Here is a 17,010-nt window from a genome sequence, read left to right on the forward strand (position 1 = left end):
CCAGCCAGGAGCATAGGCAGCAGGAAGCGCCTCCAAGCCGAGTCAGGTGCTTCTGCTGTTGCTGCATCTTGGTTTCTCTAGGCTCCCTGCTGCATGGGCTTCAAGGAGAAGGAGGGGCCTCTAGGACTGGTAAGAAGGGGGGAAAGCCCACCTCTGGCTCCTGGGAGGGAGAAGGAGGAGAAGGAGAAGAAGAAGAATAACAAGGAGGGGTGCTTTGACTGTGAGTTCCTGCATGGCTGAATGGGGTTGGACTGGGTGGTGGTGTGTTTTGAATTCATGGCCCTAGGTCTGGCTCTTGGGAGGGAGAAGAAGGAGACCAACAACAAGAAGGAGGGGTGCTTTGATTGTGAGTTCCTGCATGGCAGAATGGGGTTAGAATGGAAGGTGGTGGGATTTGAACTCATGGCCCTAGGTCTGGCTCTTGGGAGGGAGAAGAAGGAGAACAACAACAAGAAGGAGGGGTGCTTTGATTGTGAGTTCCTGCATGGCAGAATGGGGTTAGAATGGAAGGTGGTGGGATTTGAACTCATGGCCCTAGGTCTGGCTCTTGGGAGGGAGAAGAAGGAGAACAACAACAAGAAGGAGGGGTGCTTTGATTGTGAGTTCCTGCATGGCAGAATGGGGTTAGAATGGAAGGTGGTGGGATTTGAACTCATGGCCCTAGGTCTGGCTCTTGGGAGGGAGAAGAAGGAGAACAACAACAAGAAGGAGGGGTGCTTTGATTGTGAGTTCCTGCATGGCAGAATGGGGTTAGAATGGAAGGTGGTGGGATTTGAACTCATGGCCCTAGGTCTGCTGTCCTGAAAAAGGCAAGAAAAGAAAGGGTTGGGAAACCTTGACCAAACAGGTGTGTGTGGTTGTGTGTGTGTGAATGTGTGAGTCTCCTGTTTGTTTCCTTGTTGGCTCCATCTCTGGGTGTGGTCTGGATTTGGGACTCCAGGACTGGGCTTGCTACCTCCCTTCTATCTGTCTCTTGTGTGTGAATGTGTGTGTGTGTGGCCCTGGAAGGAAGAGATGCCCCTGTTGTTGTTGTGTGCCTCCTTCAAGTCATTTCCATTCTGTATAAGGGACACCATTTTACTAGGCCATTGTATTTATTGTTGTCTTTTATTTTTTATACATTTATTGCTATAAAACATATACTAAAACACCTACTACGTACATACAAAACCATTGAAAAAACACTACACGACAATAAACATTACAATAATATTTATGTTTCCCGCCTCTCCCAATGGATACCAAACAAAACAAATTCTTGGAGTTTCTCTTCGTTATTTTCTATTAACACACTTCCTAGGTAGCTTATATTCACTTAATTAGTTAACTTTATTTATATTTCTCATATTTCCAAAGTTTATAAGAGAAAATTATTACATCCTCTTCCTTCCGCAGTGAAAAACACAACTCCCCCTCCAAAACTGAAACTGAATCTGGATCTCATTTTCTATTTCCCCCAACCTTTAACAGGAATGTCCCCCCTTTTTAACACTTGTATTGTTTAATCTCTTTTTAATTGGTTTTCATTTTGGGTTTTTATGACTGGGGGTCGGGTCGGGATATGCTATTTCTTTTTAATCAAGATTGTAATTTTAACTGTTTGATGTTTTAATACCTGTTGTAATCCGCCTTGATTCCCTATCGGGAAATAATAATAATAATAATATTTATTATTATTATTAGAAGCCTCTCAACTAGGCCATTGTATTTAATGGGACTTTTGGTAGGTAACCTGGAACCAGACCCCAGCAAAAACCAAGGGCCCACTGTACAGCTAGTTACACAACAGAGTTCCCTTAGCTTTGTTGTTGTGTGCCTTCAAGTCATTTCTGGCTTGTGGCGACCCTAAGGTGAACTTATCACTGGGTTTTCTTGGCAAGGTTTTGTTCAGAGGGGGTTAGGTATTGCTTCTGAGGCTGAGAGAATGTGACCTGCCTGAGTTCACCCATTGGGTTTCCATGGCTGAGAGAGGATTTGAACCCCTGTCTCCAGTCCAATGCTCAACCCTGTTCCTAAAATGGGAATGGCCAGGAAGGAAGGATGGGGACCACAACATCTTTTTTGCGTCAGGCCGACTGACCAAATGCAAGGCAGGAGAGGTGCACCGGTTTCTTCAGAAGTTGGCTAGCTGAGGGTTACTGAGCATGGAAACCCACAGCTTGGCTTTGGGCAAGTCACACTCTCTCACCTTCATCCAGTCTTGCCGAGAAAACCCTGTGACAAGTTCACCTTAGGGTCACCTTAAATCAGAAATGACTTGAAGGCACACAACAACAAAAGTAAGGGAACTCTTGTTGTGTAACTAACTGTACAGTGGGCCCTTGGTATCTGTTGGTTCCAGGGTACCAAAATCTGTGGATGCTCAAGTCCCATTAAATACAATGGCCTAGTAAAATGGTGCCCCTTATATAAAATGGCAAAATCAATGTTGTAGTGTGTTTGGACCCTAGTCTATGAAAGCTGATGCCAGAATGTCTTTCACATGGTTATTCCCAAAAGTGCTACAAGACCCCTTTGCGAGCTGTATTTAAGTGAACACAGCTTTCCGAAGTACAGGAGCAGTTCCTTCTTATGTATCCGGTCATCGCACCCTGTCCACTTGAAAGGGCTTCATAAATGATTATTTTTGCTTTCTAGCAGTAGCTCACTCATAGAAGAGATGCTGAGAGGCAATTATTTAGCGCTTCAGCGAGGACATGGATGCAGCTCTCAGGGCTACTCAAAGTGATGATCCAAGGACTGGTGGTCTCTGATCCATTGGCTCATGATCCCTGGCAAGTTTCAGTTTCAAGAAATAGTTGCAGTCAATGGGCACAAATACAGTACTGGTCCATTGCTGTTGTCCTTATGTGCCTTCATTTCAGGTCCAACTTAGGGTGACGCTATTATTGGCTTGCTTGGTAGGATGTATTCATAGGAGATTTACCATTGCCATCTTCAAAACCTCAGAGAGTAAGACACTCTCAAGGTCATCCAGTGGATTTCCATGGCTAAATGGGCATTAAAACTCTCCCAGAGTCCTAGTCCAGAGCTCAGTCCAGTGCACTACAGTTGCTTGGTACATTATTATTATTATTATTATTATTATTATTATTATTATTATTATTATTAAAATTTATTTATAAACCACAATTCCAAGGATCACAGCGGTGAACAATAAAAGATAAAATAATAAAATTATTATGCTTTATTTATATAGCGCTGTAGATTTATACAGCACTGTACATACAAACAATAAAATAGATAAAGTAAACCTGCCTATGGTGTGCAATCTAAGAAATAATAGCATAATACAGATACACAATACATAACAATACAGGAAATGGTCCTTGGCACCATAAAAAATAGCTCCTGATCCTCCATATCAAATAGCTTGAGAAGCACTGCTGTATATATACCACATTAACTCTGTAAACTTGACTGTGTTATCACAAGTAGGGCAAAAGGATGACGTATGGTTGCATGGGATGTAAATGAATACAGATTCAACCATCTATGGAAATATAATTGATTTTGCCATTTTATATAAAGGACACCATTTTATTATGCCATTGAATTTAATGGGACTTGAATATCCATGGATTTTGGTATCCATGGGGGTGGATGGGTCCTGGAACTAAACCCCAGCGGATACCAAGGGCCTACTGTATTTTTCTTTCAAGTGAGTATTTTAATATATCAGTTTAGCGGTCTGCAGCTAGCTTCTTACTTGAAACAAAACTTTTAGAAAAAGTAGCAACAGCCCTAAATTCTCCTGAATATTTTGACAGCCTCAGTTCATTGATTGTACTGATAAAGTTTTCTTTTAAAGCGGCTTTCCTCTCATTCACACAAAGGTGGGCAGGTGGCTTAATAGAATAAGAGGCTGGTTTCAGTAATCGTCTTAAATGGAGCCATTCTTCACTTTCTTTATGACCCAGACCTAGGTTGCTAGAAGCAGTGGGGTTCCTCACTTTGGGATATGTCCATTTTATGGGATATATCCACAGTCAGTATCTTAGCTACAGCAAGGAAACATTTTAGTATACTTCAGGGAAGAAAACAACCCTAAAATGAAATCCTTCTTTTAACCTTTTGTTCCAGTACATTCAGAACTCACTCTTAAATGCTAAATTATTTGATCTATCATAACACTGTTACAATTTTTAGGTATAACTGTACCTTTTGATTACTTGGATTAAAGTTTTATACGTCTGCTGAAATTCCAGCAGGCATATTGAGCGAGTATTTCTATAAATGTCTCTGTTAATTAATTCCTTGTGTTTAGTGTTACATTACTATTATATTTATTTATATCCTGCCCTTCTCCCAAAACTGGGACTTAGAGCAGCTTAAAATATTAAAAACAGTACAATTAAAACATACAAAAACAGTGCATTAAAACAATATTAAATAACTACAAATTTAAACAAATTTCATGTTAAAATATCAAATACAGTTTTAAAAGATTAAAAAAATTATCGAAAACACATTAAAACAGTATAACATCCCAAGCTGTTCTTAAAGAGAGTGTTCTTAAAGAACCTGGTCTCCAAATAAAATACAAAAATGGAATCTTCCTTTCTTCTCTGCTCACACATTTTTTCAGACCCTGTAAGGATAATATTAAGACATTTAATTGATTTAAGCCTTGAAGCAATGTTGCTTGCAGTACATTCACCACTGACAAAACTATCTTAATTCTAATTGTTACTTTCAGCATTGATAAGGCCTACACTACATGGCTTCCCTAATCAAGAGAAACCAATCTTTAAAAAGTCTTATACTGTATATGGGTACAGATTGCGTCCCTCTTATCCTAAATGCTTGGGACCGGAAGCGTTTTTGATTCCAGCGGGAAGAATACTTTTGGAAATTATTCATTCTTGCATATGAGAACAAAGGAAATGACATTTTACAACCTTAAATTCTACCAACAAACTGTAGAAGTGGTTTTGAACCTTTTCTCACTTACATGAAGGAACAAGAGGAGATGAGCTCCTTGCTGTGACAAGCAAGGAGCTGAAAGTGGGCAGTTCTGCACTTTTTGCATTTGTGCCCTTAGTGCTGATGGAGCCTCTTTTTAAAGGCACTGTGGCTTTATCTGCACTGCAGGGATAATGCAGTTTGACACCACTTTAACTGTCATGGCTCCATTCTATGGAATCCTGGGAAGTGTAGTTTGTTGTAGCATAAGAGCTCTCTGACAGAGAAGGCTAAGGGCCCATTCACATTACAAAAAACATCGGTTCTGAAACCGATTCAATCACGTGAAGTTCCTACTCACCCCGAATCTCACACAAGCGAATCAGGAGCTTGCACACCCGTTCCGTGTTAAATGGCCCCTAGCGCGGGTCTTTTGAAATCGGCGCAAATGCCGTTTCTTTTTAAAAACCCCGGGTCCTGGGAATGAGAACTTTGCCTCGATCACGATCGAGGCAAATTGAGGGAGGGATTTAGGTCAGAGGGTGGGCAAAGGGCAAGGCATTTCCTCCCCTCATCGGAGGGGAGGGGGAGGAGGAAAGAGCCCTGAGAAGAAGGGCTGCTGCTGGGCAAGAGCAGGCAGGGCTCCTGGCGCCGGGAGGAAGGGGATGCTCTCCTCCTCCTCCTCCTCCTCCTCCTCCTCTTCCTCCTCCTCCTGCTCTCCTGCTGGCCCCTGCTCCCTCCGGGGCCATTCAAGGCCGCCTCTCTTGCTGGGGGACTTGGCCAACCCCAGGAGGGCACATTGTATGCCCACGGAGGCAGCCGCTTCCAGCCTGGAGCCTGGCACCCAGAGAGGGGCTCCCCTGAGAGCCAGCCTGGCAGCCAGGGGATGGCGGGAGGAGGAGGAGGAGGGTCGCTGGCCAGGCAGCAGCAGACCTCCAGCAGCTGAAGCAGGGAGAGAGATTCCTCTGTGTGTGTGTGTGTGTGTGTGTCAGAGGGAAAAGGGGGGGTGGTCTACTTCCCGCTCCCGCAGCCTCCCCATTGCTCTTCTCCCTCATGATCCCAAGGCTGGAAGGGATCCCCAAGGGACATCCAGTCCAACCCCCAATCAAAGCAACACCCCCCCTTTTCAAGCAGCCTCTTTTGACCATTTATGCGCATTTTTGACCATTTATGCGCATTTTTTGGGGGGTGACATGTCTGTGTGCTTGCTTGTGCTTTATTTCCTCTTGCTCCTGGATTATTTATTATTATTATTATTGTTGTTGTTGTTGTTGTTGTTATTGTTATTATTACTGTTATATGCGGATGCTACAGTCAGAATGCCTGCACTGCATTTCCCCTTTATTCCCAATAAATTCCCAATAAATCCCCATGATTCCATGGGTTAGAGCATTCCTGCCCCTCATCGGAGGGGAGAGAGAGGAGGAAAGAGCCCAAAGGGTGGATGCTAAGGGTGACAGGTGGCAAAAGGGGAGCCTGGGCTGCATAGGGCTGGGGGTGGGGGGGGAGATGGAGAAAGTGATGGAGGAGGAGGAAGGAGGAAGAGGAAGAGGAGGATTGCCAAGGCTGGGGGATGTAGGGAAATGGATGCAGCAGAAGCATTTATGCGCATTTTTGGGGGGGTGACATGTCTGTGTGCTTGCTATTTCCTCTTGCTCCTGGATTATTATTATTATTATTATTATTATTAATGCGCTGCATTTCCCATTTATTCCCAATTGATTCCATGAGGTCACTCTCTCTCAGCCTCAGTGGAAGGCAATGGCAAAGTGTAAGCAGGAGGAAAGGCGTCAGTTCAGCAGAGGGGGAAGCTACAATGTTGCAAAAGACCTCACTTACAATCAGTGTTACATTTTTAAACAATTTTTTGGAGCAAAGGGAAAGCTACAAATGTTGCTTTTAAAAGCATAAAAAAATGCATGACAATTCCATCCTTTGCCTGGAACGGGGCAGATCTGACCCAAATGCCCACAGGTTTATAAAAAAATTAACCCTGTGCCTGGCTCTTTAAAAAAAGGGAGGAGGGGGAGGACACTTTCCGATGCCCTGCAAAACGTCACCATGACAATCGCTTGATTGACAGCGGCCACCTCGCCGGCAGACAGAATGCATTCGATTTCTGTCAAAATGCATTCGATTTCAAATTTGTAGTGGGCACTTGCTAACGGAGCGATTCGGGGGAGGGGCATCCGGATCATCCCAGTTCCCTCCATGTCTTTTAAGCCAGTATGAATGGGGCCAAATGTCTCACAAAATGACGATTCCCAGAATTTCATAGCATTGAGCCATGGTAGTAATCATAAATTAATATCGAACTGGCTTATTACTGCAGTGTGGATGCAGCCTAAGTGTCCGTATTGAAGTGTGGGATGAATCTCCATTGAAATGGATTATTTTCCCTTTTAACATTAACAAAAAGGTATGGGAACAGATGGTTCTCATTAGTCTTTTAGTCTGGGCAACATTGCATTTAGTCATTGCTTAATGTAATAAACCTGCATTTTGTTTTGTTTGTGTAGTGGATTACTGATTCTGATTAATGGCTTAGTGTCGCTTTGTCTTGGTTGCTGGGAGAAATCTGTACAGATTACTTAGATGGGAAAGAAGGGACTGGAAAAAAATATAATAATAATAATAATAATAATAATAATAATATTAACTGATAATCAAAAGCTTTTCAGAGGCCTTTCTGTTGGCTTGTGAGTGTCATGTGCTGCCAGAGCCATGGCAGTAATGGAGAGCTGTGTCTATTTTGTTATTTCCTGGAGACAGAAGCAAAGACATATTTTTAGAATGTCTGCTGTTTTGGAGTTGAGTATAGACTTTGGGCAGCAAAACTTGTTTCATGGGGTTAATTTATAGTCCATTGTCAGCCTATGCCTTCCTTTTCCTTCTTAGCCTAGGATTCGAAACAGCCACTGACATACTCATCTATGGTGAGTCAGAATTGCTTCTAGGAAATAAGGAAGGATATATTTAAGGAAGGGTTTTTTCCGCTCCTTTCAAGCTGTTGATGTAATTGAAACTGGACTGATGGCATGGCTTATTAACCTTTGTGTACTTGTTTGCAAGAGCTTTAAAAGTGATTGTGGACTGTGAATGAATGAGAGTGATACCTAGCACTGTGGAATCACACTCTTAATAATATTAAAAAATGGGGTGGCAGCTAAAGATGGCCAGACCCATGTTAAATGGTTTTGTAGCACAACCTTCACATGTCCTGAAATCTTTAAGATACCTGCTTTTCTACTCCTGCCAGCAGCAACTGGTGTTGAGAGATATTTAGCACAATGGTGTCAGTTCACAAGGTAAACGGTACAATATGTTATAAAGGGACGAAGGCAGTGTCATTCTGCAGTATTCGTACTTTGCTGAAAAATGAAAAACTAGAATGGCGTAGCGGTTTGAGTGTTGGACTGCGACTCTGGAAACCAGGATTTGATTCCCAGTTTGGCCATGAAACCCACTGGGTTCCCTTGGGCAAGTCACATACTCTCAGCCTCAGAGGATGGCAATGGCAAACCCTCTCCCTGAACAAATCTTGCCAAGAAAACTCCATGCTAGGATCACCTCAGGGTCACCATAAATTGGAAATGATTTGAAAGCCACCGCAACAAGAAAGAAATGGATAAATGCAAACATACTTCTTCAAGAGAACTATAGTTGGGGCATGTCTTCCCATGGAGCTATTAACCATCTTGGAGTGCTCCATCGGACTTTTCGTCTCCCTAGCTATCATTTATCAATTCATGCTAGCAGGGTCTGCAAAAGGGAGCAATGGGGAAACAGGGCCACTTCATTGGTCCAGCTGACAGATTAGCCATTTTTGGCTGAGATGTTGGTCATAAGATGACTAACACTGACTGTTCCAGTTGCGTTATGTCTGACCATTCTATGAAGCTGGTAACATTATGAGTTTGTGCCTGAATTCTTTTGTTTTTCTCTTCTCATACCAATCCCTTTGTTATTTTGTTTCTTGTGTGTGTGTGTGTTTTTTAAATTGTAAGACAGAAAGTGTCTGGGGGTGTTGCTGCCTCCCTTGTTTTTATTCATGTGTAAACTGTTCTGAGAACTTTTTCAGTTATAGAGTATAAACTCTATAAATACTGCTTGTAAAGCCAAAGAGAGGGAGTATTTTTGCACCAAAAGTGTTGGTTAAGAAGAGCTGGATCATCTCATCTGCAGTTTTAGGCTGCTGCAACACTGCATAGATAAAGCAGTTTCATACCACTTTAACTGCCATGATTCAGTGCAATGAAATCCTGGATTTTGTGGGATATTTAGCCTTCTCTGTCAGAGAGCTCTAATGTCACATCAAACTACAGATTCCAGAACTCTACAGCATTGAACCATGAAACTGCATTATTTGTGCAGTGTGGCAGCAGCTTTGGTCCCCACATTCATCCCTCCCCTCAGCATTTTTCTTTTCAGCTGGTGTCTGGTGAGGAAAACATCCAGCAAGTAGCGCTGCAAGCAAAAATTATTAAAACATTCAGTGATATAAATTGCACCATTGCAGTGCTACTTTTTTTCAAATATTTGACCAACCCTGGGATGCAGGTACCCTGAGTTTCAATAAATAGGCTCCAGCCATCATATTTCATCTGACCCTGTCACTATGATTTCAAGATGGGCTTGCCAGAATAGTTTTGTACTTCATTCAACTGCTCAGCTTGGCTGAAAGACTCCATTTCCTCATTGCTCCAAGGAAGGCTGACCTTCCTGGATCAGCCAGCTTTCATATACTTCCTCTTTGCTTTGAGGTCATGATGTTCTTTTCCCCAGTAACTGTCTGTGGCTCTTTACTCCATGAAGTTCTGTTTCTAAATTCACTTCTGACTATTGTAGTGTCGACTTCCATTGAGTTTAGTCACTGGCCTTCCAGATGCTACGGACTACAACTCCCATATTTCTTTACCACTGGTCTTATTGGGTGCAGCGGATGGGAGCTAAAACATGGAAGTGGGTCTGTTGTACAGGCGTATATGTACCATCATCTCCGTTTTCATGTACTTCGAATCCATGTCCCTCGCCCGCTTGTGGGTGGCAAGTGAAGGGGGACAAAATGGAGTGTGTGCTGCCATTCAAGCCAATGGGGTTTGAATACTGGCAATTTTCCGTTTTCATGTGCGGGTGTCCGGAATGGATCCCTTGTGAAAATGGAGGGGCTACTGTAATTTTAATTTATTGGGAAATTCAATTTGCCACTCCCAGGGTGACTTACTATGGTATTACAATGAACAGTACATACCTACACCCACCCACCGACCCATGCACCCCCGGATCGAGTTTTAAAACAGCAGAAACATAGAAGTGATAGAGTTAAAAACCAGCCTAAATAATTTAAGAGACCTGGGATGATAAAGAACATTAGTCAATATTGAAAAATAGTAAGAAATAACACCACTTCTAAGGGGTGTATGATTTTGCTTTGTCTACCTATGTTGTAAGATTATAATCTCTCGTGAAAATTATACATTAGCAAGCAGCAGTTGTAGCTGCTTAATAGTAAATCCTTCACTTTTTGGGGTCGCTGTGTACTAGATGGCCATAAACAAAGTACTCCCTTATGTTCCAAACAGCTTTCTAATTAAAGGGGCCAAAGGTGGAACATAGTCAAGGACCATGTGAGATCTCTGAACAGTTTCATGTATTTCTATATATTTCTTGGGAAGATTCATGGTTGAATTTACTCTACATGAAATGTGATTGTCCAGTAAATACCTATTAAAGACAAGATCTAAGTTTGGATGTGAAAAATGCAGACTGAAAGATCTACCTGGCTATTAAATTTACAATATGGCCTTAGGCTGTGAGATCATAGTCCTTCTAAGGATGTTCAAGAACGTGTTTCAGGCCAATACGCCCGGCCCATAGCTCCCTTTCTTTTCTGTACTGATTTGGGCATTATAATTTTGTCCATTTTGCAGAACTATGGACTCAGTCAGGACTGATGAATCAAAGCTGGTGAATGATCTTTTTGTTCAAGTGGAATTTTATTCAGAATATTTCCCACTGATCTTGTTAGCTGTCATTTAAATGGGTGGGTGCTCCTTTTTGGCATGTTTTTAAATTGTGTTACAATTTTAAGGCTTTTAATCATTCTCACCCCCATCATGACAAAGTGCAAAGTACCTAAAGAAAGCCCCTGATGCAGAAAATCCCACAAACACAACTCTCTCCCTCCCTGGCAGTAAAAATACAATAATGACAAATTAAATACCTAAAGAATTGCTGTCTGTTCATGACAGTCAAAATGTGCCTGAGGTGGTTGCATCTCTCTGCTTTATGGCCAGCTCTGATCCTTATCCATTCGTTTTCATAGTGTGGTAATGTCTCTTTTGCTGTCCCATATTACACTATGTCTGTACCTGGCGTCTTTTAATGAAAATACAGAAGACATTGTTTGGATTCATGTTATAGATACTTCAGATTGGTAAAGGTCTAATAATGTTTCTGGGCTTTTATTAAATTGGTTTGCAGGAATTTCTAAAATCTAGATGGTGGTAACTGTTTTTATTTGGACAATAGAACAAATTATATGTGCACATTCTTTTTTTTAGGATCCATGAAATGGCCACAGATGACAAGGCATCTCCGACACTGGACTCTATGAGTGATCTTCCTTACTCTCCTGGCAGTCCCTCTCACCTTACACACTTCAAGCCATTGACTCCTGATCAGGATGAACCTCCATTTAAATCAGCCTATAGTTCTTTTGTAAATCTCTTTCGTTTCAGTAGAGGTCAGTATTAAATGTCCCTCATGTTGTTTTGTTGTTATTATTATATAGTATTATTTCTCTTGTGTCAGAAATGAAGACAATCTCCTTAAACCAATAAACCTGTCAATTCTACCCATCAGCTGTAAGCAGAAAATTAGAAACTTGCACCCCACTTTCAGTGTCTCATTAGACTGGAATCTGGACTAACTGTGGTTAATGTTAATTATAGTTTACTGAAATAAGGCAGATTCAAATCATGCCTTATAGTCCTGGCATGTTTCAGTAAGCCACTGTTAGCACTAACTGCAGTTCCTGGCTCAAACATAATGAAAAATAGAGGTTAGTTGAAAAAGAATTAAAGTTTCTAATCTCCTACTTGTGGGAGAGTCAGATGGGTGGGTGGGTGGGATGGATGGACCAGTAAATTATGGTTTAGTATTGAGCCATGGCACATGTAGCCATGGTTGCATTTGTACAAGTCTTGTAGAGCTGTTGTTCATGCTGACCAAAAGAGAAAATGTAGTGTCAGGGCTTTCTAGCATGCTTTAACCCTTTCGGAAGGGGACTTGAGAAGACCAAAATATAACTAAGGAGCCCTGGGCTTTCTTTGGCTTCAAACAGTGACAGTGAGCAGTTGACATAGGTCCAAAATACACTGCAGAAATAATCCAGTTTGAGACTGTTTTAATTGCCCTGGTTTAATGCTAGGGAATTCTGGGAATTGTTGTTTTGTGAGACATTTAGCCTTCTCTGTCAGAGAGCTCTGGTGCCACAATAAACTATAATTCCCAGGATTCCCTAGCACTGGGGGCAGTTAAAGCTGTCTCAAACTAGATTATTTCTGCGATGTGTTTTGGACCATAGATCTCTGCATTGCGCTCACTGGAGAGAACTAGTTGATTAGACTGAACAATGAAATGCTTATAGCAGTGGTTCCCAAACTTTGGTCCTCCAGGTATTTTGGACTTCAACTTCCAGAAATCCTGACCATTGGACAAGCTGGCAGGGGTGTCTGGGAGATGAAGTCCAAAGTTACCTGCAGAACCAAAGTTTGGGAACTACAGGCCTACAGGAATATGAACCTGGACTGAAGGAGATCATGGAAGTGATTGTATTTATTTTCCCCACATGCCAGGTAATTAACAGCTCATAGTCTGCTGTTTGAAAGCTTTGGTGGTGTTGATGCTTTGTTTTCAAGATACTTGGGAGGGAAGTTAGCATTCAGAAGTTCCAAGGCAAAGAACGTATGTCCCACTGCAGAACGGGTAGGTTGTAGTACTGCTGATCCCTGAGTTGTAGGCTGTGTAGCTGTAGACTGTGTAGAATAATATTAGACTGCTGAAGGGTGTCAACCAGGCTGCTTGGTAAAGGTGTTTGTTTTTGGTGCAGTAGTGTAATATACTAGTTCTGTGGTGAGACAATGTTAGAACCCTGAAGATTTTTTCATTGTAATCTCATCCTTTCTAGTCTTTCTAGTTAAGGATGTTGGTTACTAACCTGAGTCCCATTTGTGCGATTAAAAGCCTAATATAGGTTATCTGGAAGGAAGCCTGTTGAATTAGTTAAGACTTACTCCTGAGCAAACATGCAGAAGATTGGGCTGTCAAAGAGTTTCCCTTAGATCTTTTTGCTATGACATAATGTGGGAACGCTAATTATAGAGTAGAACTGGGGAACATTTGGTCCTCTTTCTGGGACTTGAAGAGCCATCAACTAGTGTAGGACAGTGTTAAGGGATTGTGGGAGATGAGGCCCAGAACATCTGGAGTGCCAAAGATTCCCCATCCTGCGCTGGAGAATATACCTGTTAGAGTGGGTTTTTGTAACCGCTGCCGTGGCAGTATATAGGTATAGTACTGGAAAGTGTCTTTAAATTAACCACATATCTTTTATGTGTATGTGTGTTTGTGTATCTGTAATCATGTATACTGGGGTGAACAAAGTATGGCCTGTAGGCTGCATGTGGCCCATGGCCTCTTAGGGGGCTTTGCCACTAGGTTTTGACCCCCTTGGGCCACTTTTTTTTTTTTAAAGAGGAAGTGCCTGTTGCCAAAAAGGCCATTCTTGGGCCTGAGATGGACCAAAGAGATCTAAAAACATGGGGAAATGTAATTACCTAGAGGTCATTTGGGAGCAAAATTTGCTTTTGGGTTTATTTTAATTTTTTTTGGCAGGGTGTGTAGTTGGGGTTTGTGTCAGAGTTGTGCCCCCCCCAAGGTCTTGTGGGTTTCTAATGTCCTTAGCCTCCCACAGTTGCTGACCCTGCTGTACACGTAAGTGGAAGTAAGCCTCATTGAACTCAGCAAGACTTGTTTCAGAGCAAACAGAAGATTGCATTGTGACCCCTATAATAGGTTGGTGGGCAGTCCTGAAGATGCAGTAGATCATCTTGTAAGACTCAGTTGCCAGTGGATTAACTGCTATCATTGTGCAACCAATGTCATATTAAAACATCACCTTAACATTTCTACTTGTATTGTTTAAAAGGTGGAAGTCTGTAGAATCAGTATGCAGAGAGATCTTGTAGCAGTCTTGAGACAACTGAAATAAAGAAGTTGGCAGAATGAGCTTTTGTAGACTTCATTCTACTTCCTCAGATGCATATAGTATGCATACAGATACATATATGTTTAAAAAGTGGTTACAGCCCTACAAAAATTGTTCTGTCATTTATAAACTGCAGTTGCTAGAAACTGCATCTAAAGTTTTGTTCAGTAACAGCTTTGATGTGAAACATGCTGATTTAGGTCACGATTCGATCTCCCTAACAATGTGAGGTTCATGAAGGCGTTAGAGTTCTGTTTAGTCAAGGTACATGTTGGCACAGCTGGGATGTCCTTATGGAGGTCAAGAAGAACTAGTGGCACCCTCTAGCTCACTTCTGTGTATTTTCTCTGCATTTCTGTTGCTGTGGTGTTGTTTATGTTGCTTTATCCCAAGATAAAGTACAAGCAGCAGGAGGGAATCTGTTTGCATCCATCATCATCATCATCATCATCATCATCATCATCATCATCAATCTTTACTTGTAACTTGACTTTTCTCCAAAATTGACTCAAGACAGCCTAGTGTTGAAAACAAAAGGCAAGGTTGAAACAGAAATAAATGGATTGCAATATTGAGGCATTTCAAAACCTATAACTGAAAAGGATAAAAAGCCATTTAAGTAGTTCATCAAAGGATACAGAACCTCCTGAAACCCTTCCTTTAAAGTCTAAAAGTTCTGAAAGCCTGCTGACAAAAGGGTGAGGGAGGCATACTGGCTTCTCTTGTAAGCGAACTCCCTTTCCAAGTGCAAGGTGAAATGATTTATCAGAAATTAATAGAAAACACTGGTGAACTTGAGTCAGATTAATGTTCACTTTTTCTAGATGATGGTCGACTTGCGTCATCTGTGGTGGAGAGAGCAGAAGCTGGACAGGGTGATCAGCAAGCACTGAATGCAAATTGGTCAAGTCCACAACATAGTTTGGGGTCACAGTCCCTAAGGTCATCACCTGTTGCTTACAAAAAGTCTCAGCCTTCTGGAGAGTTACAGAGAAGATCTTCTGCATCCTTAGGTAAGAGATTTAGTTTGAAAAGTGGTAATCTCCTTATTCTCCATGTTAGATGGCATCAAACTTTCTGCTAACATGTAGGTCAAGAGATACTTTCAGCAAGGCCTGGAATTCTATGCTTGCATTGTATAACCACCATCCTATATTTGACAATATGAAAAAAATCAAGGGGCTTTTATTACTTGGCATACTTCTAAGTAAATAGGAAATCTGGCATGTTTCCTCATGTTTAATTTTGTCATTGAATCTGAATTTTCAAACAATATATCAAACTTAGAATTCTATTTTACAGAAATGGATATAGCAAAAGCCAGAGGTGGGAATGCCATATTAATATAAGAGCATATGAAGAGGTGGTGGGTCGTAATTATGGAAAATTGAAGTCCTACTATTTTCTTAGTTTAGAGCACAAACTGGCCCTGTATTTGCACATTTCCCACTATATGTACACACAAAGAACATAAAGCTGTGGTCTAAAATGGGTGAGCAGTTACTGCAGGTGCCAATTTTCACCCCAGCAGCAGTCTGTACAATGCCACTTCAGCTACTTTCAGCTAAAATCAGCACTGGAAGTTACTTCAAATATTCACATGTTCACTTCTGGGAGTGCTTTCCCACTTTTGGCTGGCTTGAGAGCTGTTTTTAGGAAAACAACTGGCCCTGGAGGCCTCCAAGTGTGTCAATTTATAGTTTAGAGGGCTGCCAATTTTTTTTCCAAGGGTGGTGGTGGCTTTTGGAGAGGGGTCTGAAGAGAAGCTTAAGGAGTGACAAAAACCTCATTGCAGAAAACAAACAAACCCTGATAAACTTTATCATCTGAAGGGAGAGCCTGCATTTTGACTCTTAAGGCCACAACAGGTTACAGAGGCTACCTAAATGACTTGACCAGCATGCAATGTTTTTGCTCCTTACCTAGATCTCTGCTGCTACTTCAGTTGTAATTGAATACATTTTGAATGTGCAAGATTCTGCTGCCGTTACATGGCCTCATACCAGGACACTGACCTATTAAAGTCCAACAATCATGACTTCTTTGATTGGGTCAATCCACCTGTAATTGGATTATCCTCTTTTCCTACTACCTTTGATTTTGACAAGCATTATCCTCTTTTCTAATGAGTCTGTGTTGCCTCACGAGATATCTAAAACAATGAAGCTCAGTTTTGTCATTTTGGCTTCTAGTGAGAGTTCAGGTTTGATTTTCTATCATATCTATTTATTGGTCTTTATTTATATATTTGCTTTCCTGGCTAAATCAGGCATAGAGAGCTTCCTAAATCTAGTCCAAGAAAAGCTGGGCAATCATTTTTATTGACCTTTGCACGAGAAAGCTGTCATGCTAACACTGTCAGCTTTTCCGTGTATCCTGTGATCAGTCTCAGACATACATTGGGGGGGGGGGATCACCGTGAATGGTTCTGTAATGACAAATAGCCACCATTGGAGGGCATTCCTGTAACTTAGAAACATTGGCTTCCATTCTCTATGTGGATAAGCTTCCAGCACAGATGAATTCAGTGAAGGAGTTCGTTTCATGAGCATAGTCCTGGAGTGAATTTCCAAAATAGAAAAAAAAGAGTATGGGCCCATACAGACAGGTCAAATTAAAGCTGCTTTGGGTCACTTTGGAGGTATGCTGTTTAAATGACACACACATCTTAACAGACCAGAAGCTGCGCCAAAGCTGCTCTCCGGTCCTTAGGACTGGAACGTGGCTTTGGCGTGGCTTCTGGCCTCTTAGGACGCATGCATCATTTAAACAGCATACTTCCAAAGTGATTCAAAGCAGCTTTATTTTGGCCTGTCTGTACGGGCTCTAGGTTT

The 17,010-nt window shown here is 41.7% G+C and overlaps 1 protein-coding gene across 3 annotated transcripts in view; it reads left to right on the forward strand.

The window, feature by feature from the left end:
• Positions 1–28: 28 nt before the first annotated feature.
• Positions 29–17,010, forward strand: part of PIKFYVE (phosphoinositide kinase, FYVE-type zinc finger containing) — a 111,225-nt gene continuing 94,243 nt past the window's right edge. For all 3 annotated transcript variants that reach the window (XM_089478074.1, XM_089478072.1, XM_089478073.1), the window contains exons 1-3: positions 29–129; positions 11,469–11,650; positions 15,001–15,189. In XM_089478074.1, coding sequence (XP_089334200.1) covers positions 11,479–11,650; positions 15,001–15,189 — 361 coding nt within the window. In that variant the 5' untranslated portion in view covers positions 29–129; positions 11,469–11,478. The remainder of the gene's footprint in view (positions 130–11,468; positions 11,651–15,000; positions 15,190–17,010) is intronic.

Source organism: Sceloporus occidentalis, unplaced genomic scaffold (genome assembly GCF_023333645.1).
Source record: "Sceloporus occidentalis isolate IW3139 unplaced genomic scaffold, rSceOcc1.0.p SCAF_12, whole genome shotgun sequence".
Classification (NCBI taxonomy): Eukaryota; Metazoa; Chordata; class Lepidosauria; order Squamata; family Phrynosomatidae; genus Sceloporus; species Sceloporus occidentalis.